The 22327-nt window shown below is 45.5% G+C and overlaps 1 protein-coding gene and 1 pseudogene across 1 annotated transcript in view; one reads left to right on the top strand and one right to left on the bottom strand.

The window, feature by feature from the left end:
• LOC127658638 (uncharacterized) overlaps positions 1-2916 on the top strand; it is a 47726-nt gene extending 44810 nt beyond the window's left edge. Inside the window, exon 9 of the mRNA XM_052148017.1 lies at positions 651-2916. Within this exon, the coding sequence (XP_052003977.1) occupies positions 651-1476 (826 nt within the window). The 3' untranslated portion in view covers positions 1477-2916. The remainder of the gene's footprint in view (positions 1-650) is intronic.
• Positions 2917-3230: 314 nt separating this feature from the next.
• Positions 3231-21869, bottom strand: LOC127658799 (translin-like; annotated as a pseudogene).
• Positions 21870-22327: the final 458 nt, after the last annotated feature.

Genomic DNA, 22327 nt, shown 5'->3' with positions numbered 1-22327 from the left:
TTTCACAAAATCAAAGGAAATGGCACTTTGATGTGAAATGTTTGTCCCCCATGCTTTCTTTTTCACGTTAACGGTGATGCCGCTTCCAAATTTCCCTGTAATTTGAGCTAGTAACCACAACCTTCCTTTGCCTTTTCTTTGGTGCGGGTTCTGTATTATCCAATGGTATTTTATGCTTGAAGTCTTTTTAAAGCTGGTTTATATAATAACACTTCCCACTATCTGTCTATAAAGAATTTACCAACAAATAGCAGTTCCCTGTCTACCAATCACTTTGGGATATATATATATATAAGAGAGCTTGTTTACTGAATATGACCTCATCCATTGCAACATGGTAAAATTCAACTTACTCTTACCTTAAGATTTTCTTTGTAGTGTTCCTGTAGCTCATCTGGAGAAAAAAAAAAAAAGGAACTCTTTCAAGAACTCCTAGTGGTAAGATCAAATCTTTGTGAATCTGGGCCCTGATATGTAGAACATTACATTGCAAACTCATATTGGATTAGAAAGAAAGTCTTAATTCATTCAACTCTACTTTAAGAAGGTAAATAATACCAAACTTGTTTATATAATATATACACATGAATCTTAGATCTCTTGAGTCTAAGAAGTTTAAAGTATGCTTTTTCTCCTTTATTGTCCCTCAGGATATTCCTTGACGTGTCCCAGAATGACAACACAGCGCTTAGGCGGATGAATCTACGCTCCTTCCTCATGGCCCCTCTTCAACGCGTGACCAAGTACCCGCTGCTGTTGAGTCGTATCAGCAAAGCCACCAACGAGTGTCACCCGGATTACTCACATTTAAAGGAAGCCAAGAGCCGCGTGGAGTCCCATCTCGAGCACATCAACATGAAGACCAAACAGGAGGGCATCGCCACGTGGTCCTTGCGCTCTTTCCGGCGAGACAGCCGCAAGAACCGGGAGGTGTTCAACATTGAGATGCGAGAGCTGTCCATAAAGACTGTGGGCTGGACTCGGGAGAGCACACGCTTCATCATGGAGGGGCCTCTCCAGCTGGCCCAGCCTGCTGATGGCCAGTGGCTTAAGAAGGGGAGTAAATCTCTCAAATTCCAGAATGTTCAAAGTTTACTCATGGTACGCAAACTGCGCTCAGCAGAGGTGGTGACTTCAGCTGATGGGTCTCTCAGAGTAGAGCAGTTGGAGACCTTGGAGATGGTGCAGGATGGTGTACTGGTGCTCATCAAAGACAAAAGTAGTGGGAAATTCACTGTGTTACGCGAGCCGATCCATTTAGCTAACTGTGTGGTATCCGCCGACCCTGACTGTGATGATGCTTTTGAAGTGCTTGACATTCGGCGCGAGGCCTTCGTTTTCCGTGCCTCGGACAAACTTCGCACTCAGCAGTGGTTTTGTCAGATCAAGAGATATGCTTGTGATCTGGGATGTTGGAGAAAAAGACGCAACGCTCTCCCTAATATTATGATTAGCACTACCCAAAGTCGGTCGTGAGACATCTAAACCTGTCCCAGCATTACTCTGATGTAAATAACAAAGTTAATATTTTGATGAACGTACAGTATTTGTGTTAGGAAATCAGATGTTTCTCCACTAATGGACTTATACTTCGCAAGGATTTACTGTGATTTAAAAGATGAATGGAATATTATTATATACTGCAAGGGGGTACTTTGTATAACTGTCATGCAAAAAGTAATGCCCTTTGGCATACCAAAATGTGGGCCTTGCTAGGTGCCTCACAGCTGCACTTGTATAACACTGATTGTACAACCAGTTTGCTACTGAGAAGAAATTTTCATAAATGTTTTCAGTTGTGAAATGGATTCTATGATAAGATGAAATGTATGTGATCGAATGGATTTTCAAGTAAACTCTAAAGTAACAATGCACAACAGAATGGAATCTTGTGTTTGGTGTGAAGACCAAGGTAGAGCTCAATGTTTGTTTTCTGACCTTGAATATTCAATTACCTCTTCCTCTGTTTTCTGTAAGAACTTACTCCCATTGCCACAAAAGATCCAGAGGCCGTTTTTGTATATTTATCACTGTGCTGGCCTACAAAGCAGCAATAATCTTCATTGTACCCAGTAGCAACGGTAACGCTACGTTTTTATTCACAGGTTCTTGTGGGATCAGTGATGTAACAAAACAGTTTTGTGCTGTTTCTCCATCAATGAGAATGTAGTATCGGTCTAAGCATCAAGCCACATTAATGGTTGTGCTGAAACTATCTGTAGCCATAAATTAGTTAACTATAAACCACAATTTACAAAATGTTGATGTGATGGTTTTTGAACCCCCAAAATTATGTAATTTATGATTAAGATGTAGCTTTCTTTTGTAATATGAGGGGGAGGAAATATGTGCCTTTGTTTTTATTTGATACTGATTAAGACACTCATACTACTCTGTTTTCCCTCTTCTTTGCCCTCAAATCAGGCCTTAAGCAGAATATTGAAAAACTATTCCTTTTCAGTAAGTGCTAAGTTCCAACTGTCCCACTGATGTACAACCCATGCTTTATGACAACTCGCTAAATGACTTAGTTTGATGCACTTTAATATTAAGGTCCTAAAACTGGAGTGAGGACATTGTTCTGCAGTTTAAAAAGCTTTACTGTACTTTGTTTTAAAGATTGTTTGAGCTTTAAGAGAAACATGAACCACAGTTGACTTAAGCAATAGCTATCAACCTCATTCACCCTGCAATTGTGACCTCATTGTATGTTTAAAATAGCCACTAATAAATGACACTTTTTGGATTTAGATTTCAACATGAACATTTACTGTTTATCCAATGGCATCAATACTGTTAGAAATATAGCTTCCACATTACACAACAGAAAGAGGAATTTCACCTGCAAGATAACTTTGTCTGAAATTATTAACTGAGACCAATCAAGCTGTAAAATACTGTTTCCGTTCTTATAAAACCTAATTTAATTTTCTTGTGTAAAATATTGTGAATTACAATTAAAAAAAAGCATCAGTTTCTCTCTTCACTGACTTGCTTTTGCTTATCTGAAAGCATTTTTCCCCAGTGAAATTACATTTACATTACATTATTAATCAACGTTTCTCCAATTAGGGTTGAAACCTGGAAGTACCAAATCAATACAGGCATTTCAAACAGAAATATAATAATACTTTGTAAAATTCAAAGTCAAAATAGGAAATAATAGTGAGAAATCTTAGCTGGGGGAAACAAAGAATACAAAGCATTACAGCTAACAATTACTTGGAAATAGTTTTTTTTTAGTAATACCCAAACAAACAAACAAACAAACACAAGCACCAACAAAGATACAACAGTAAACAGAGCAGTCAAAAGAAGCCTATCAGGATGCTAAAGCACTGAGAATCCACAAACAAAATATGGAAGAACATTAAAGTTGCCATTAAGCCTTGAAAAGTAAAACAGATGCATTGACAGTTTTGCATTTGAAGATTTTAGTTCTGCCAGTTGTGTGCAGCATGCTACAATGTAAAAGCAGAAACAGGGCAGAGAACATACAAACTGACAAGTAATCAAACATGCACAGCAAGATACCAAGTGCATTAAAAATGTCTCTTGATTTTTTACATCACATACATTACAAATTCAAATATCAATGTCTTCATTTAAAGAAAGTAAACATTTAGGCTCAGGAATTTTGCCACAAATTTACAAATTTTATCTTCACATAGGTCCCTGCGAGATAACATTAACATAGGTTTCAGTCATGGTTATAATCTAGAAAAGTGCTATGTGTGTGGAACACCCATCATATTAATTAGTCATCTCAAGTAAAGGGCAATTCTGTTGCTTAACATTGTGAAAACATGTGTCTTGATGTCTTTATTGGTCAAAGTAGTAAAAAAAAAAAATATCCAATATCCAAAATATCCAGTTTCCAATATCATTCGCCAATTTGTCCCTCACCAAAACTACTGTAGTCAAGTGACAGTTCCCCAACCTAAAACAACGATTCACAAGAGTGATGACATAGACAATATTAATAATACAAAATGCATATCCAAGTAAACAGAACAGGTCAAACAGAATGCATTTGTAAGCCAGCATCTCTTAACAATGGTAAGACATTGAACATCTCCCCACTATAACATACCTGAATGGCTTTCCTTCATGGTGAACAAGTGGCTTAAAAAACAAGCCACTGTTCAATGCTTCTGGGGCTTCAAAACCTCCATTTCCTACCACCCTCCTTTGATCACCTGCCTGCTGACAGGTTTATTTACTTTCCAAGTCATGGAGAATCCCAGCCAGAGTAGTGCCCCGTGGCCTCTTGTGTTCCCCTACTGGCTCTATTTATCACCTCCAGTCTCCTGCTCCTTGGCAAGGCCTCGGATGGAAAGGTCATACACCACCTCCTCTATCTTTTTCACATCATACTTGAGGCCACCGTAGCGCTTGCGGAGAGGGTCATTCTTTAAGTTGAGCAGCCGAAAGCCAGAGTCCAGTTCGTTGATGAAGTTTGAGATACGAAGCGGCCGTCCATAGTCCCCTGCTGTCACGCTGTTTACTGCCAACCTGGACTAAAAAAAAGAAAAAACAACAATGTATGATTTTTTTTTTAAAAAGGGAAGGTCACCCAAAAATTTAAATTGTCTAATGATTTACTCACACTCACTCCATCCCAGATGTGAATGACTTTCTTTCTTCTGCAGAACACAATTGAAGATTTTTAAAAGAATATTTCATCTCTGTAGGTCCTCACAATAAAAAAACTCTTACCAGCTCACTGGCCAAAATAAGAACTCCTGCTAGGTAGTCTTCAACATCCAAATGAAAGCCTTTTTCTCTGTCAACTTCAACTGCAAAATAAGGGGGTAATATTAATTTATGATGGTTTCACACAATGTATAAGACGTATAAATTTACACTTCAGATATGCACAATACATTACTGGCAAGTATGTTTGCCACTTCCTCGCGCGTGACCAAGGACTCGCTCTCCAAATATACCACAAATGCTGCAGGAAAGGCAAGACGCTGAAGAACAAATCTCCAATGCTCATGATACCTATGGAAAGGTGAAAGGAGACAGGCCAATTTTGGGGGCTGGAAACAAACATCATTGGGGGGAAAAGCACAATAAATAAATAAAATAGCTCATGTGATATGTGCACTAACCGATAGTACTGTTCCACAGGGAACTTTGTTTTCAGCTCTCCAGTGTGAGTTCTAACAGTGCAGAACGTACTGTCCTCTGGCCTTCAGACACTTGCTAGGAACTGAAAAAGTGAATAAGATCTCATTATAAAGACTTATACAGATCGTGTAGATCAATAACACAGGGTAAGTATTGCAACTTGTCTTACTGTCTTTGAATCCAGTAGGTTGATGGACACTTTGAAGAACAGTTAGGATTTCTCTCGCCGTCTGCTCCAGGACCTGGACTACTTTTTTTATGTCCTAAAATAACACAAATTTGAATCAGCCAAGAACCCATTTGATTTAGAAAAAAGCAAGCAAGCAAGAAAGAAAGAAAAAGAAAGATGAGAAGTTTCTATCAAAACTGTGGAATCTGTGGCACATTGTGTATAATTCAGTGTTCTAATGTTCTCTGATGTTATCGTTGGAAATGTCCAGTGTTTTCCATAACTTAAAGCTGAAGTTTTGCGATAGCAACAGTATATGTGACATTTCAAACAACAAGATTGCATGCTGATTTTTAAAAACAATTTATTTTGTGTATTTGCTTTGTGTGTGTTTACGGTTTAAAAAGCCAATTTACCTCTCGAATATCTTGGTCAGCACTTAAAAAGCCTTGGATGTAGCTAAACATTTCGGTCACAGACATCGTCAAACGTGTTCGATTTGTGCGCCGTTGCTCTTTATGGTAACTCGCTGCTGCAGAAATGTACTGTTTGTGCGGCTACAATTCGAGTAATCCACCAATATCCGTCGCATTATAACAACATAATGATGACTAGAAGATAACCCTACGATTGCAACAGGTCTCACGAGAGACGTGTTTGACATTCATATACTGTTTATTTGGAGTCAAAATAAAAACCCTGCACCTTCTTCTTCTTCTTTTCTTCTTCTTGTTTAATGGCGATTAACTCCTAAGGAGCATTATCGCCACCTACTGTACTGGATAGCAAATTAACCTTGGGTGATAAGTCTGAAGTTTAAAACTGTTTCCTCTTCCTTCCTACCAGTGGACCATTGACTAACTATCTATATCATCCCACACACATCACCAGTATTTATAGTACCTGCAATAGAAGTTTCATTGAGTTTCATCCGGCGCTGCGTGTTCAGCTCCTCCGTCCACACTCAGCCCCCATGGTGGGTTCAACTTTACAGACATATTATATTCTAAAACCCAAACCTGAATGATATATAAACGCAATTAGTGCTCTATATATCTGTCTGTTCAATAAACCTTTTCCTAGAATATCCTCATTCTTCATTCTATCCTCTCCATTTTCCAAATAACTGAATAATACACCCCGAAAAATATTATACTTACTACAAATAAATAAAACATGACATACATTTTCAGATACACCACACACATCACATAATCCATTCTCATGTAACCCCATAATTGCCAGTGTTGAGTTTAACCCTGTATGTCCCAGTCTTAACCTAGACAGCAATACCTCTTCTTTCCTATTTCCTCCCTGACAGTTTATCCTCCCTACTGTCTGTGTGATACTATAACACCATCTCCCTTTGCTACTACTATCCCATCTAATTTGCCACTTATTCATTAACTTTCTCTTTAAAATCGATTTTGCCTCCTTTTTCCCCATAGGTACTCTAACATCCACCTCCCTCTTGTCTAGTGCTTTTTTTGCTAGTTTATCAGCAACTTCATTACCAGATACCCCAACATGTGCTGGTACCCAACAAAAATACACCACTACTCCAACCTCTTTCAGTCTGTATAATGATACTGTAACCCGGTCACACACACACAAGATGAGACAGTCACAATGTGGATGAAACTGCTTTTAATGTTTATTAAAAGCAGTGCAGGCAAAAGTACAAAACAAGGGAAATCCAGTGAGAGTAGTCGAGGGGGAGCGTAAGGTCGGAAGCCGGGAAACAACGATATAAACAAGGGGCAGATCTAATGAGGGAGGTGAACGATAAGCGGGGAAAACAGTTAACAACTAGGGCGAAGGACAAGACGAGACTAGCGGGAACAAAGACAGGGGAACGAGAGAGTTGGCAAGCTAAGAGGATAATCAAGAGGAGGGAGGTCGAAACTAGACCGAAACTAGCAGGGGCAAAACTAGACGAGACTAGCGGGGCATAAACACGGAATCTAAATACATACAATACATACAATAACCAACACCCGTGAAACGGAAGTGCTGGGTATTTATAGGGAAGGTGCAGGTGTGAACAATGAAGGTGACGAGACGAGTGCAGGTGAATCTAATGTGTGGGGATAGGAAGCGCGTGAGTGCAAGTGGTCATAATGTTCAGGCTGGTGCGCGTGAGAAGCGAGCATGAGTCAGAGGGGGAGAGAGTTTACGAGCCAGAGCTCAGTAATAGCAAAGGGAGCGTGAGTGCTCGAGGGAGGAAAAGAGCGCACGCGCCAAGGGGGCGGAGCGAGGGAGCGGGAAGCGAGCATGCTCGCGGAGTGTATGGGTGATAGTGTGCGTGTGTGAGGAAGCTGAGATGGGGCAGAGGAAAGGGGTTCGTGACAGTACTCCCCTCTGAAAAGGACGGCTCCTGACGGCCACGCTGGGCCGCGAGGAGCGCAGGGGACAGAACGAGCGTGTGAGCTCGAGGGGACAGAACGAGCGCAGTGAGCTCACGGGGAACAGAACGAGAGTGTGAGCTCGAGGGAACAGAACGAGAGTGTGAGCTCGAGGGAACAGAACGAGAGTGTGAGCTCGATGGGGAACAGAACGCAGCGTAGTGAGCTCAGCCAAGGGCAGAAGGCACAAAAGGGAAATGAAACAGTCCATGGGGGTCAATGGGCAGTTCAAGACAAGGTCAGGGGGAACATAGTGGACAGGCGGGTGGTCGGGAGGTCTAGGGGGCAGCCATAGGGCAGAGACTGGGTCAGGAGGTCTGGAAGGCGACTGGAGGACAGGGACTGGGTCCGGGGGTCTGGAAGGTGACCACCGGACAGGAATAGGGTCCGGAGGCCAGGGAAGAGGCCACAGGACAGGTAGAGGGTCAGGAAGTCCGGGCTGAGCCGTGAAAGGCGGAGCCATCAGAGGTGGCACCGTAGGTGGCTCTGGAGGTGGGGTCCTGGAAGGCTCCGGAGGTGGGGCCGACGGAGGCTTTAGGGGCGAAGGCCTGGAAGGCTCTAGAAGTGGAGCCGACGGAGGCTTTAGAGGCGAAGGCTTGGAAGGCTCTGGAGGTGGAGCCGAAGGAGGCTTTAGGGGCGAAGGCCTGGAAGGCTCTGGAGGTGGAGCCGAAGGAGGCTTTAGGGGCGAAGGCCTGGAAGGCTCTGGAGGTGGAGCCGAAGGAGGCTTTAGGGGCTGAAGGCCTGGAAGGCTCTGGAGGTGGAGCCAAGGGGGCTTTAGGGGCTGAAGGCCTGGAAGGCTCAGGAAGTGGAGCCCATGGAAGTGGCGCCGTAGGGAGGCTCCAGAGGTGAAGCCCTGGAAGGCTCTGGAGGCAGAGCCGAGGGAGGTGACGCCGTGGGAGGTGGCGCCGTAGAAGGCTCCATGAGTGAAGCCCTGGTAGGCTCTGGAGGCAGAGCCGGGGAGGTGACGCCGTGGGAGGTGGCGCCGTGAGGAGGCTCGGGAGGCGAATCTCTAGAAGGCTCTGGAGTCTTAGGGAGCAGAGCCGCAGGAGGCCCGGGTGGCGGAGCCGTGGAAGGCTCGAGAGGCGGAGCCCTAGGAAGCTCTGGAGTCTTTGGGAGCAGAGCCATGAGAGGCTCGGGAGGTGGAGCCGTGAGGAGGCTCTGGAGGGGGAGCCGTAGGAGGCTCGGGAGGCAGAGCCATAGGAGCTTCTAGTGGCCGAGCCCTGGGAGGCTCGGGATGTGGAGCCGTAGGAGGCTCTGGAGGGGGAGCCGTAGGAGGCTCGGGAGGCAGAGCCATAGGAGGCTCGGGAGGCAGAGCCCTGGGAGGCTCGAGAGGCTTGAGGGGGGGAGCCTTGAAAGACTCGAGAGACAAAGCCCTGAGAGGCTTGAGAGGGGGAGGAGCCCTGAGAGACTCGAGAGGCGAAGCCGTGAGAGGCTTGAGGAGAGGAGCCATGAAAGACTCGAGGGGTGGAGCCCTGAGAGGCGGAGGAGCCCTGAGAGACTCGAGAGGCGAAGCCGTGAGAGGCTTGAGGGGTGGAGCCATGAAAGACTCGAGGGGTGGAGCCCTGAAAGACTCGAGAGGCGAGCCGTGAGAGGCTTGAGGGGTGGAGCCATGAAAGACTCGAGAGGCGGCCGTGAGAGGCTTGAGGGGTGGAGCCATGAAAGACTCAAGAGGGACGCCCTGAGAGGCGGAGGAGCCCTGAGAGACTCGAGAGGCGAAGCCGTGAGAGGCTTGAGGGGTGGAGCCATGAAAGACTCGAGGGATGGAGCCCTGAGAGACTCGAGAGGCGAAGCCGTGAGAGGCTTGAGGGGTGGAGCCATGAAAGACTCGAGGGATGGAGCCCTGAGAGACTCGAGAGGCGAAGCCGTGAGAGGCTTGAGGGGGAGCCATGAAAGACTCGAGGGATGGAGCCTTGAGAGACTCGAGGGGCTAAGCCGTGAGAGGCTTGAAGGGTGGAGCCCTGAGGGACTTGAGGGGTAGAGCTCTGGGAGGCTCGTGAGGGGCCCTTGGAGACTCAGTGAGGCGGAGCCCGGGAGGGCTCAGAGGGGCGTAGCAGAACCCGACAGAGCCGTGGGAGACTCTGAGGGCGGAGCAGAGCCCGGCAGAGCCGTGGAAGACTCTGGGGGCGGAGCAGAGCCCGGCAGAGCCGTGGAAGACTCTGGGGGCGGAGCAGAGCCCGGCAGAGCCGTGGAAGACTCTGGAGGCTCCAGGAGTGAAGCCCTGGTAGGCTCTGGAGGCAGAGCCGGGGGAGGTGACGCCGTGGGAGGTGGCGCCGTAGGAGGCTCGGGAGGCAAATCTCTAGAAGGCTCTGGAGTCTTAGGGAGCAGAGCCGCAGGAGGCCCGGGTGGCGGAGCCGTGGAAGGCTCGAGAGGCGGAGCCCTAGGAAGCTCTGGAGTCTTTGGGAGCAGAGCCATGAGAGGCTCGGGAGGTGGAGCCGTAGGAGGCTCTGGAGGGGAGCCGTAGGGAGGCTCGGGAGGCAGAGCCATAGGAGCCTCTAGTGGCTGCAGCCCTGGGAGGCTCGGGAGGTGGAGCCGTAGGAGGCTCTGGAGGGGGAGCCGTAGGAGGCTCGGGAGGCAGAGCCATAGGAGGCTCGGGAGGCAGAGCCCTGGGAGGCTCGAGAGGCTTGAGGGGGGGAGCCTTGAAAGACTCGAGAGGAGGCTGAGAGGCCGAGGCTGAGAGGCTTGAGGGGTGGAGCCATGAAAGACTCGGGGAGGAGGGGAGCTGAGGCCCTGAGAGGCTGAGGAGTGGAGCCCTGAGAGACTCGGGAGTGAGGCTGAAGCCGAGTGAGAGTCTTGAGGGGTGGAGCCATGAAAGACTCGAGAGGGAGTGGAGCCCTGAGAGACTCGAGGGCGAGAGGCTGAGAGCCAGGCTGAGAGGCTTGAGGGGTGGAGCCATGAAAGACTCGAGGGATGGAGCCCTGAGAGACTCGGAGAGGCTGAAGCCGTGAGAGGCTTGAGGGGGGAGCCATGAAAGACTCGAGGGATGGAGCCTTGAGAGACTCGAGGGGCTGAGCCGTGAGAGGCTTGAAGGGTGGAGCCCTGAGGGACTTGAGGGGTAGAGCTCTGGGAGGCTTGTGAGGGGCCCTTGGAGACTCGTGGAGGCGGAGCCCGGGAGGGCTCAGAGGGGCGAGCAGAACCCGACAGAGCCGTGGGAGACTCTGAGGGCGGAGCAGAGCCCGGCAGAGCCGTGGAAGACTCTGGGGCGGAGCAGAGCCCGGCAGAGCCGTGGAAGACTCTGGGGCGGAGCAGAGCCCGCAGAGCCGTGGAAGACTCTGGGGCGGAGCAGAGCCCGGCAGAGCCGTGGAAGACTCTGGGGCGGAGCAGAGCCCGCAGAGCCGTGGAAGACTCTGGGGCGGAGCAGAACCCAGCAGAGCCGTGGAAGACTCTGGGGCGGAGCAGAACCCGGCAGAGCCGTGGAAGACTCTGGGGTGTCTCTGCGGTCTTGAGCACAAGACGAGACTGGGGAGAAGGGGCCCTCTTCCTTCTCTGACGCCTTCGGCCAACAGGGGATGTGGCCATGGGGACGGTCGAGGCTACAGGCGCTGGCTCTGGGGCGGTCGAGGCTACAGGCGCTGGCTCGCTGACCGTGGCAGACATGGGCGCTGGCTCGCTGGCGTGGCGGCATGGGCGCTGGCTCGCTGGCGCGGGCGGCATGGGCGCTGGCTCGCTGGCGTGGCGGCATGGGCTGGCTCGCTGGCGTGGCGGCATGGGCGCTGGCTCGCTGGCGTGGCGGCATGGGCGCTGGCTCTCTGGCCGGGCGGCATGGGCGCTGGCTCTCTGGCCGTGGCAGGCATGGGCGTTGACTCGCTGGCCATGCCAGGCTTCGAGGCTGGGGCCGTGACAGGCCTCGGGATTGGGGCCGTGTCAGGCTTAAAAACGGGGGCCGTGTAAGGCTTCAAGACGGGGGCCGTGTAAGGCTTCAAGACGGGGGCCGTGTAAGGCTTCGAGACGGGGGCCGTGGTAGGCTTCGAGACGGGGGCCATGGTGTGGAGCGCTGGTTCAGTATCTGCCTCCCCCACAGTAAACGAGGAACCAACGCACAGCAGGGCGAGGTCAATAAACTGAGCCAGGTTGAGAGAGCATCGACCACCAGGCATGTATGATGAGGCTGGCTCATTCAGTCCATCTTGAAAAATGTCTTTCAGAACCACCTCATCAAAATTCACCTGGTTGGCCAGGGCACAAAAATCAGTGACATAAACCTCCAAGGGTTGACTCCCCTGACGCAACACCAATAGTCGGGCCGCTGGCTCCATAATGTCAAGGGCGGGGTTATGCGTTACATAACCGCTGCCTTGCATAGAAAACCCTTGGTCTGCGTCCGAAGAGCCATAAAACCTCTCCGGGGTGGAGAGTTCACGGCGCTCAGACATGCGTAAACGGGCTCAGGGGCAGACACAGGTGAAACCGGTAAAAAAATCAGAAATAGCGCATACCTGCTGCCCCTGGGTCGTGAGCGCGTGGTCATCTCTCCACACTGTAGCTCCGCTGCCGAATGTGACGCGGCACCTCCGCTCTAGTGAGCTGCGCTGACTCCTTAGCTGGGGCATTGTGACTGTCAACGGTGGGGTTGGTTATTCTGTAACCCGGTCACACACACACAAGATGAGACAGTCACAATGTGGATGAAACTGCTTTTAATGTTTATTAAAAGCAGTGCAGGCAAAAGTACAAAACAAGGGAAATCCAGTGAGAGTAGTCGAGGGGAGCGTAAGGTCGGAAGCCGGGAAACAACGATATAAACAAGGGGGCAGATCTAATGAGGGAGGTGAACGATAAGCGGGAAAACAGTTAACAACTAGGGCGAAGGAAAAGACGAGACTAGCGGGAACAAAGACAGGGGAACGAGAGAGTTGGCAAGCTAAGAGGATAATCAAGAGGAGGGAGGTCGAAACTAGACGAAACTAGCAGAGGCAAAACTAGACGAGACTAGCGGGGGCATAAACACGGGAATCTAAATACATACAATACATACAATAACCAACACCCGTGAAACGGAAGTGCTGGGTATTTATAGGGGAAGGTGCAGGTGTGAACAATGAAGGTGACGAGACGAGTGCAGGTGAATCTAATGTGTGGGGATAGGAAGCGCGTGAGTGCAAGTGGTCATAATGGCTCTCTCTCTTGGCTCTCAACGAAGGCGGTCGCATTTTCTCACCCTCTCCCTACCCTTATCTTCCCTGCTTTGCTCCTCTCGTCATATCTAGTCTACTGTCTTGTACTTGAGAGACTCTCTCAGCACTGCTCTTCAAACTAAGTCATCATGGATTTGATCAACTGGTCTCTCAACGCAATTGACACCATCTTCTCGAGGAGAAGCTTGGGTTCGGGGGAACCTGTCTGCCCTGACGGAACGTTCGCAGCTGGCTACACGATGGACGCGTGGGAGAGGTGGCGGTCGTGGTGTCTGGCGGCTCTTTCCGTGGAGGACGTTGAAGATATCTACCTATTCGGTACCATGATAACAGGTCTTCTGCTGATTGGATTAGGCATTGCCCTGGTTTATCGACGAAGTTAAGAAGACGGTGACAGCTGTCCAAAGCCTCACAAGGCTGCCCGTCATGATTGAAACAGTGGGCAGAGCTGTCTGCACTCAGACTGGGTCTATGAACCAAAATACGGATAACATCATGGAGAAGCTCACAGCTTTGCAAAGGCAAATGGATCGCTTCAGAGACCAAAATGGACCAGGAGAATAGCCGTGTAAATTAGAATGCGCTACTCTCCTTAAGACCAAACAATCCCAATCTTATCTGTTTCGCCACCCTCAACCAGCACTGGCCTTGGCCAAGGCCGCTGTTGGAACAACAACTCCCCGGAAGAGCACTGCAGTGAGCCACTCTCGCGTTCCTTCCCGACTCCCCAGACACCTGGTGATTGTTGACTATGTCTGGGACCTGATCAAGGTTGTCTCCATGGCAACTTGCTGTGTATCGCTATGACAACCCTGTGGACTGAGGCACCTAGATTAGATGCTGGCATAGCGACTCTCCAGGCCTACACACACATGAACTCTTACACATATATACAGATATGCAATCATCCGCCCGATACCCTATCCCTCGCCTGCAGCTTTGTACCCCCAGTCTGACAGGCGGGTCTGTGACCAGCGCCGAACATGGCTGCAGGTCCGGATGGCTGCTTGCCTGTGCTGGGCCACCTCCACCCCCCAATCCCTCCCCTGTTGCAAGTCTTGTTCATGTTGTAGAGTGTACTGATTATGTGCTAATGTTGCTGAGGTGTTTTTTTCCCTGTTCCCACACTGTACTTCTTAAGGAGCATAGTCTGGGGGCTGCCTTTTTTTTTTTCTCCTCTCCTCTCCTCATGTCATGCTGTATTTCTTCTAATTCCCTGTCTTCCTGTCCTGTCTATCCCCTTGTCATATGTATGTTTGTATGGACAGGTTGATGGCCAATTTCACTGGTTTACTATGTGACAATAAAGGACTACTACTACTACTAATGTTCAGGCTGGTGCGCGTGAGAAGCGAGCATGAGTCAGAGGGGGGAGAGAGTTTACGAGCGAGAGCTCGTAATAGCAAAAGGAGCGTGAGTGCTCGAGGGAGGAAAAAGAGCGTACGCGCTCAAGGGGGCGGAGCGAGGGAGCGGGAAGCGAGCATGCTCGCGGAGTGTATGGGTGATAGTGTGCGTGTGTGAGGAAGCTGAGATGGGGCAGAGGAAAGGGGTTCGTGACAGATACATATACTTCCATTAATAAATCTTCTCTGTCTGATCTTGCATGTACTATACTACTTAAAACTGAAGAAGAATCTGAACATATTACTACTTTATTTGGTCTGAATTGTTCAACCCACTGTAGTCCTATTATTATAGCTGTTAACTCTGCAGTGTACACGGACATCTCATCAGTCAACCTCAAACTAATCTGTTTTTTTAAAATGTGGAATATATACTCCTAATCCAACCTTTTGACTGATAGGTTCCTTTGAACCATCTGTAAATATTTGTAACACTGAATAAAATGTGTTATTTAAAAAAGCATTAATCTCATTTCCAATGTACTCCTCTTTGGACTTGTTTAGTAAACTCAAATCTACAAGCGGTTCAGGGACTTTCCATGGTGGAGTATCAGTAAGTGGTATATTGGGACAGAAGATCCTATTGTCCATGCAACATTCCTTGGCCCATACTCTGCTCTTCCATCCAAAACTGTGTCCTCCATCATATGAGTATTCCCAGCACTCCTCCAATACTTTGCGAGTAAGGTGATTATTTGCTGATTGTTGAAGATTTACCCAGTATGTAATTGCCAGTTTTTCCTTCTAATATCTAGAGGCATCTCTCCCATTTCTACTCCAATTGCATCCACAGGGGATGTTTTAACTGCTCCACAACATATTCTTAATGCTTTGGATTGAATTATATCGAATTTCTTCAGTAAAGACATGGATGCCGAACCATACACAATACATCCATAATCAAAGCAAGAACGAATCAATGCTTGATACATGCACAACAATGCACTACGGCTAGCTCCCCAGTTGTGACTAGCAACCGTAGGCATGCAATTTAAGATTTTTTTACACTTTGACTCAATTTTACTGATATGACAATTCCATGTTAATTTTCCATCAAACCATAATCCAAGATATTTAAAAACAGGTACTCTTTCCAATGTTTGATCATACAACTTCAGATATAAATGTTCATTCCTCCTGTTCTTTGTGAATAGCATATATAGTGTTTTTGAGACTGAAAACTTTAGACCCCAATCCAATGACCATTCTTCCACTTCTTTAATTGACTCCTGTATACCTTTAACCACATTTTTAATATTACGGCCTCTCTTCCATAATGCTCCGTCATCTGCATAAAGAGCCAATCCTATTCCTGGTCTATTAACTTTATCAAAAACATCATTGATCATTAAATTAAACAATAATGGGCTAATTGCACTACCCTGTGGAGTTCCATTTAGAATGTTATAAGGAGCTGATAATTCTTCCCCAATTTTCACCTGAAAAGTGCGTTCAAATAGGAAATCTAAAACCCAATTATAAAATTTGCCACCTATTCCAATTTTATTCAGTTTAATTAGCAAACCTTCCCTCCACAAAGTGTCATAAGCCTTTTCTATGTCAAAGAAGACTGCAATCATGTACTCTTTCATTACAACCCTGCATCTCTGCCAGCTGGCACGTGCAGTGCACGTGGAGTTATAAAATACCCAGAGAGTGCTATTCGTTAGCATCTACATTCATATACATGACTGTGCTCAGCTTGCACAGGGTTCCCAGAAAACTAGCAAAATGGAGGCTGCCATATTTGCTCATCCGGCATCGGGTGTCACTATGGCAATAGATCAGGGAAAATATAAAGATTTTTTAAGATCCCTTCAAATACAGTCCATCAAAATAATTTTAATTGAAATGGTTCTTGGGGAAAAAATTATTTAGTCATAAAACACAACTATTTTCTATGGAGAAACATGCTTTTTGCATCGGATGGAGTAGTTCCATTATCTACTAGCAGGTGCTAACAGGAACCTGCTAACCAGCCAATTCCTGACCCAATGGCTTTGCAGTTTGTGTAAACCTCACTCCCCTGGCCTCAACAGGCACACTAGCAACTGACGCAAGAACAGAGGTTCTCAACGGGGCGGTACCGTCTCCAGGAAACTTTCAAAGGATGCTTGGGTGTGCTGAGAGCCAATTAGTAGAAATGGGGTCGTTAGGTTACATATGGGGGGTGGTTATCAGTTATAATAATCAAATCTATCGTCAAGTTCCTCTTTGCATTAAAACGTTTATCTAGATTTGGAGTATATCAGTTGGTTCTCAATTAAACAAGTTGGTACGCATTTGTACCGTGGTTCATCTGATTTTGAAGTCTAGCGATGCATTTGAATTATCTGGTTTAGCCGTGTCAAATAAACAGGCGGAGGCACAACCTCGACTAATGTACCTGTATGGCTCTGTAGATGGATACAGCTCAATGGACAGAGCAGTGCGAGCATAAAGCTCTTAAAACTCAAGCTCTTAAGGCTGAAACATACGTCAAGCAAGTACGCATACTTCGCATGGCCAACGAGTGGTCCTGTTGTACATACATTACGTACACTCTTGCGTTGCTCTGGCAGTTACAAACCTAAGACCACAAGGCAATTGATTTTTTAGGTGTGACTTCGAAACAGGTGCTGCATCCGAAACCAGGAAAATGCTGCCTTCAGAGGCTGTATACAGAGGCAGGATGATTGAAGGGAATGAAGTAGGGGGGTGTTCATCCAAAAAAATTTTTTAGAGGCTGTAGCCTTTAAGGCCCAGGTACATGTTTTTGCATGTTCCAGATCGCCTTGCACCTGGTCGACCGCGTTGCCTTTGTGAGTATACTTTTCTGACCACGAACGAATAGGAACATGTTTGATGCGTGCGTACTACAACTGCTTTTTGACACTTGCTTCCTTCAAGTGCACCTGGGAAGCTCCTACCTCCGAGTTGGGCATTTGTTACAATGACATGTTACGAATTAAAGTAGGGGAAATATAAACGGAAGAAGCCAAACTTAATCAATTATGAAATGCACGACGGCAAATGCAATTTATTCTGTTGTACCAGTGAATAAACATTAGTGAATAACCCTGCAACACTTATAATGGTATCTAACATATTAATAATGATTTTGCTTAAAACAAACCATGAAAGGTGAGTCATTAGTTGACAGCCTTATAAAAGGCGTAGTGGAGTAGTGGGCTAAAGCACATAACTGTTAATCAGAAGGTCGCTGGTTTGAGCCCCACAGCCGCCTCCATTGTGTCCTTGAGCAAGGCACTTAACTCCAGGTTGCTCTGGGGGGATTGTCCCTGTAATAAGTGCACTGTAAGTCACTTTGGATAAAAGCATCTGCCAAATGCATAAATGTAAATGTAAGTTGAAATAATTTCCTTCCTATCATCTTTCATGTTGACACGCCCCTTCCAACGCGCCAACTCGGAAACTCCTGTATCATCTAGAAATCCAAGCTTTCCACTTAATACGGCTTCGCTGGGTCATTCATGTGCTCGGAACTCGTAATTATGACATTTCCGACTCCACTTGAAGGGCACAACTCTTTTAATACGGTCAATGGCCAACACATGTGCAGACGACGGGCAAAGCCGGGGACTTCGTGAGTGAGTCCAAAAAATGTAGGCGGCGCAATTTGCGTCACACTTACTGTGCGCAGAACATTACGCAACGCGCATACCGGAAGTGTACTTCTGCGTTTAGCCACCTCGTTAGCTTGCCCGCCTCCCATGATGGGGACCCCGGTTTGAACACCGCTCAGAGTGGGGTTGAGCAGGACCGGTTACAGAATTTAAAGGATCACCTTAAGATGTCATTTTATTATTGATAAAATTTGTCATTTTTATAATTTGTCATCAGGACGAATGATGATTATTACATCAGCATTGTATGTACTCTATGTTTTCTCCTTTAAATCTCTGTTTTCAATTTCAGACATCATATATAAATGGTAATCACAGACCACAAGTGGTTTTTCATTAGACAATCTGCCATTGACAACAACTCATCCTAGACTGAGCTAAATCCTTATTTGGGAAACCACCTTCTAACTATCATAAAACTTGTCTTTCTCCTAGCCTGGACATCCTAAACCCCTTCCTCTAGAGGTGGCGCTTACAATCCTTGCCTACAAGGGCCCCGGAGTATCCGAGATCTGGACTGACAAGAGGAGCGAGATCAGTACATAATGGTCCTGGAGCATCCTTCACCCAGTGTGGATTTTGTGGAGCACCACTGAGGCACCATCTACAAGATGTTAGCTAGGCTTTTCATGCCACAGGCAATGCTAGCTTCAAAGATATGTTGTCGACGTGGAGTTCACCACGGAGACATCAAACAAGAACACCTGCTGAACACAGACACCCTGGAGGTCAAACCTATTGACTATGGGTATGGGGAGGGACCTCCTAAGAAAATCTGCCTATGAGGCATTCTATGGTATGTTGTATCCCTCAATGCTGTTGTTTAGGACTTAAAAATATTAAAGACTTAAAAATATTAAATTTTTACCAATAAATCCTCTCTTCTAACAAACAATAAGCAACAGGGCATTTTGTTGGCTGTATAGTTTCTATTTCTGTGGTGTTGCGCTGGGTAGCCCTCCAAAATCCTGCTTCGTTAGGTGTTAAACATACAAAAAAAGATGTATTACACAAAATTGTTCTGGTTGGCACAGTTACAAAAAAATGCTGCATTTCACAATATTGTACATAATAATACATCCTATCGTTTGCCATTGATGAAAAAAGTCTTTATTAATTTCAATACGTGTGCAGATTGTGAACAACTTCTGCAGGTAAATAAAATCTCCAACCTAAAGAGTATCTTACTTATTAGCCTACACAAAAACACTTTAAGAAGTACCATGACATTACTGTTTTTTGGACATGTACCATTACCTGGAAGCACCATGTTAATACAATGTTATATGAATGTGGTAATATAGCGAAGTACCATGGTATTTTTTTTTATTAACTTGAAAAACTATGTAAATACACCAGTATAAGAATATGGTAATCGTATATCAAATTACCATGGTAGTAACATGATATACTTTGAAGTACTTTGAAGCACCATGCAACTACAGAATGGTGCATAAATAGTTGTGTATCAAAGTGCCATGCCATGGTATTGCCATCTGTTACCATCAGAAATCACATTGTTATTGCCCAGATGTGCTCTCTCTCTCTCTCTCTCTCTCTCTCTCTCACACACACACACACACACACACACACACATACGGAATTTGGCCTCTTATCAAAAGCTTCCAGTATATACAGAAATACAACAGCTAGACACAGGATTACAGGATAAGATGAATTGTGTACTGTATATATGCAAGATTTTCTCCTAAAAGAAAATTGGCCCCAGGGCCCTTGCTAGTCATTATCCACCCCAGGTTGGGTATGACTCGTCAAATTTTAACTTTTTGTTTAACCTCCTATTCAGCTCATGAAAACATGCTGGGTGATCACGAAGAAGGATTACATCAAGATGAAGATTGGAAAGCAGGTACGGCATTTCATATAAATAAAATAGTCTCTTCCTCTCTCGCTGTTGCTCTAGCTTCCCCATCTGTTTCACTGGCTACTGCATCTTTCCCACAAATTGCATTCTTTTCTCTAAAATGGGGTTTGTGCACACATGCACATGTCCACACACACTCACACACACACACACACACACACAGAACGTTTTGAAGAGTCTTGAAAAGGTAATATGTAGTAAACACATTTACTAACATGAATATATATATAAAAGGGTCAACAAAAAATATGTATTTATTTTAATTATATAAAAAAATTATTAATTCAGTTATATTCAGAATCTAGCACTTTTTTCCCAGTCATTATACACTTTGGGACCACAAGACAATTTTTTGTTAAGGGGTCTTTAGTGGCCGTTGTACAGTAATCAAGAATTAATGCATTTTGAATTATTTTCAATATGGGTCAAAAATTACCAGAAGGACAAAAGATCTTGCTGAAGAACAAACATGACCTCACACCATCAACTAACAAATAGGGTTAGATTAACTTTATTTTGAAAATAAAAACACACAATGTAGGGATATTGTTTATGAAATCTGAGGAAGAATATTTAGACCTGCTTAAGTCTGTATCTTTGACAATATCAACCCACATAAGAGAACAATGGCAATCTAATGTTGAACTGTCTTTTTACACAAAATAATTTGTCCTAAAAGTGTTAAAGAAAAAAAAAAAGCATTAGGCCTATGTCTGATTTTCCTGTTTCATTTGTATTATTATCCTCCCATTCAATGAGGGGATAATGAGCCTTTTCTTGTGCTGCACCCATTAATTTGCACACAGGAGCCAGATACTTGTGCAGATAATAAATAATCATTAGAAATTATGAACAAACTGATTTGATGATGTTCAAGTCAGGACTGTGAACGCGTATGTAGAACTAAACACTGTCAGTGTCACGATCCCCTGTTGTCTGCCCCGTGTTTCACTTGTCATAAACTACACTTCTCATAATTCCCTGCCCTCATCATTGCAGTCAGTCATTGTTCTCACCTGCATGTTGTTTAGTCATTATTGTCCTTGTGTATTTAAACCCTGTTGTTTCTCCTTTCGTAGTCTGTCGTTGAATGTGTATGTTCATATGTGAATGTATGTTTAAAGGTAAATGTTAATGTCTAGGATATTCTGGTCTGTGTTCCTGCCTGAGCCCGTCATGGACGTTTTCCCTTGTTTATATCTTTTGTTTCCCCTTGTGGATGTTTTGTTGTTCCAGTCTTATTATTTTCAATAAACCGCACTTAGATCCTCACCCCTCGTCTGCCTTCGTCTGCTTCCGCAACTGTCAGGATTTATTAATAGGCAGGTTCATTGACACTTCACAATCTTTTTACAAGCACTACAGAAAAGAATGGCGAATAAAAAGCTAATTTTCCGGTATATTTTATTGAAGCTTCGGTTTCATCATCGATTTATCTTTTGTTAAAAAAAGGTTGTGCATATGAGCTGACGACTTCTGTAACAGCTTTGACATTTTTTTAAAGTCTGTAGTTTTGACTGCACCCAGCAGCAAAAACAATTGCATAAATACATTTAATTGAATAAGACGCGATAAAATGTGCTCACCCAAAAGTTGCTGGAGAAGACTGTAACTGAACTTAGCCCAGACAAGTTTAAACATGCGCGCTTCTCCGGAACTAGACCACGGATTCCTTGACGACCGCTGATGCTGTGCACGTGTTGAGTGTTGTTAAAATCACCGCTCGAGTTTTGCGCAGAGTGCGCTCGTTTGTTTACCGCGATTTTATCAAAAGTAATTTGGAAGTTCGGATAAAAGTTATTGCCTGGCCTCAGTGAATAACTGACTTACATTAAATAAAGACATTACATCGTACTGGGTAGGAGACTCTGAGGAATGGTGATACGCAAGAAAATCTGCCGATACTGGTACCGCCCCACTTCAAGCACTACTTTAAATGCCGCTTGTTATCGTTTATGTGAACGTGACTACTTCCTGGCTTCAATACAATTCAAGAACTCAGGCCAGTGGCGCTCCTGACCCAACACGCATTCAGTTGCACAACAGGAGAAGGTGAATGCATTGGACCTGATGCAAAAAAAACCCACCCCTCTAAATTAACTCCTTCCCCCATTACCAGCGCTGCATATGATCTTATGAAAGTGTAGGCCTAAACCGCATGCACTATTAAAATCTTAAACGTATTTCTCAATAAGTTTCTATAATTTACAATACAAACATTGTTCTCTATTTTAAAACATCAGTCAAAACGTATTGCTGCATTTTTCTTTTTTCTCATATTCTTTTCACACAGATCTACTATCTAGACACTTCTGGGTTTGCATTTATAATGCCGTATAAGCATGCAGAAATACTATTTCTTGCAGTCGACTATATAGTCAGAGAGATTGAGGTTGTGTCTTCGTCAAAACCGAGTGAGCTGCCTATCTACACAGCTTTTTGGATATAATATGGCATCATTTGTGTTATCTCTTTCCTATGCCTATAGGTAGCGCACTAAAGTTTGAGACGAATAGGGATGGGCGATACCCTTTCTTTTCGTTCCGATAACAACGTTTTCAAGTCCAATAT

The sequence above is a fragment of the Xyrauchen texanus genome, chromosome 18, assembly GCF_025860055.1.
Source record: "Xyrauchen texanus isolate HMW12.3.18 chromosome 18, RBS_HiC_50CHRs, whole genome shotgun sequence".
Lineage (NCBI taxonomy): Eukaryota > Metazoa > Chordata > Actinopteri > Cypriniformes > Catostomidae > Xyrauchen > Xyrauchen texanus.
The sequence above is the reverse complement of the archived record's forward strand: the minus strand, read 5'-3'. Positions and strand labels throughout refer to the sequence as shown.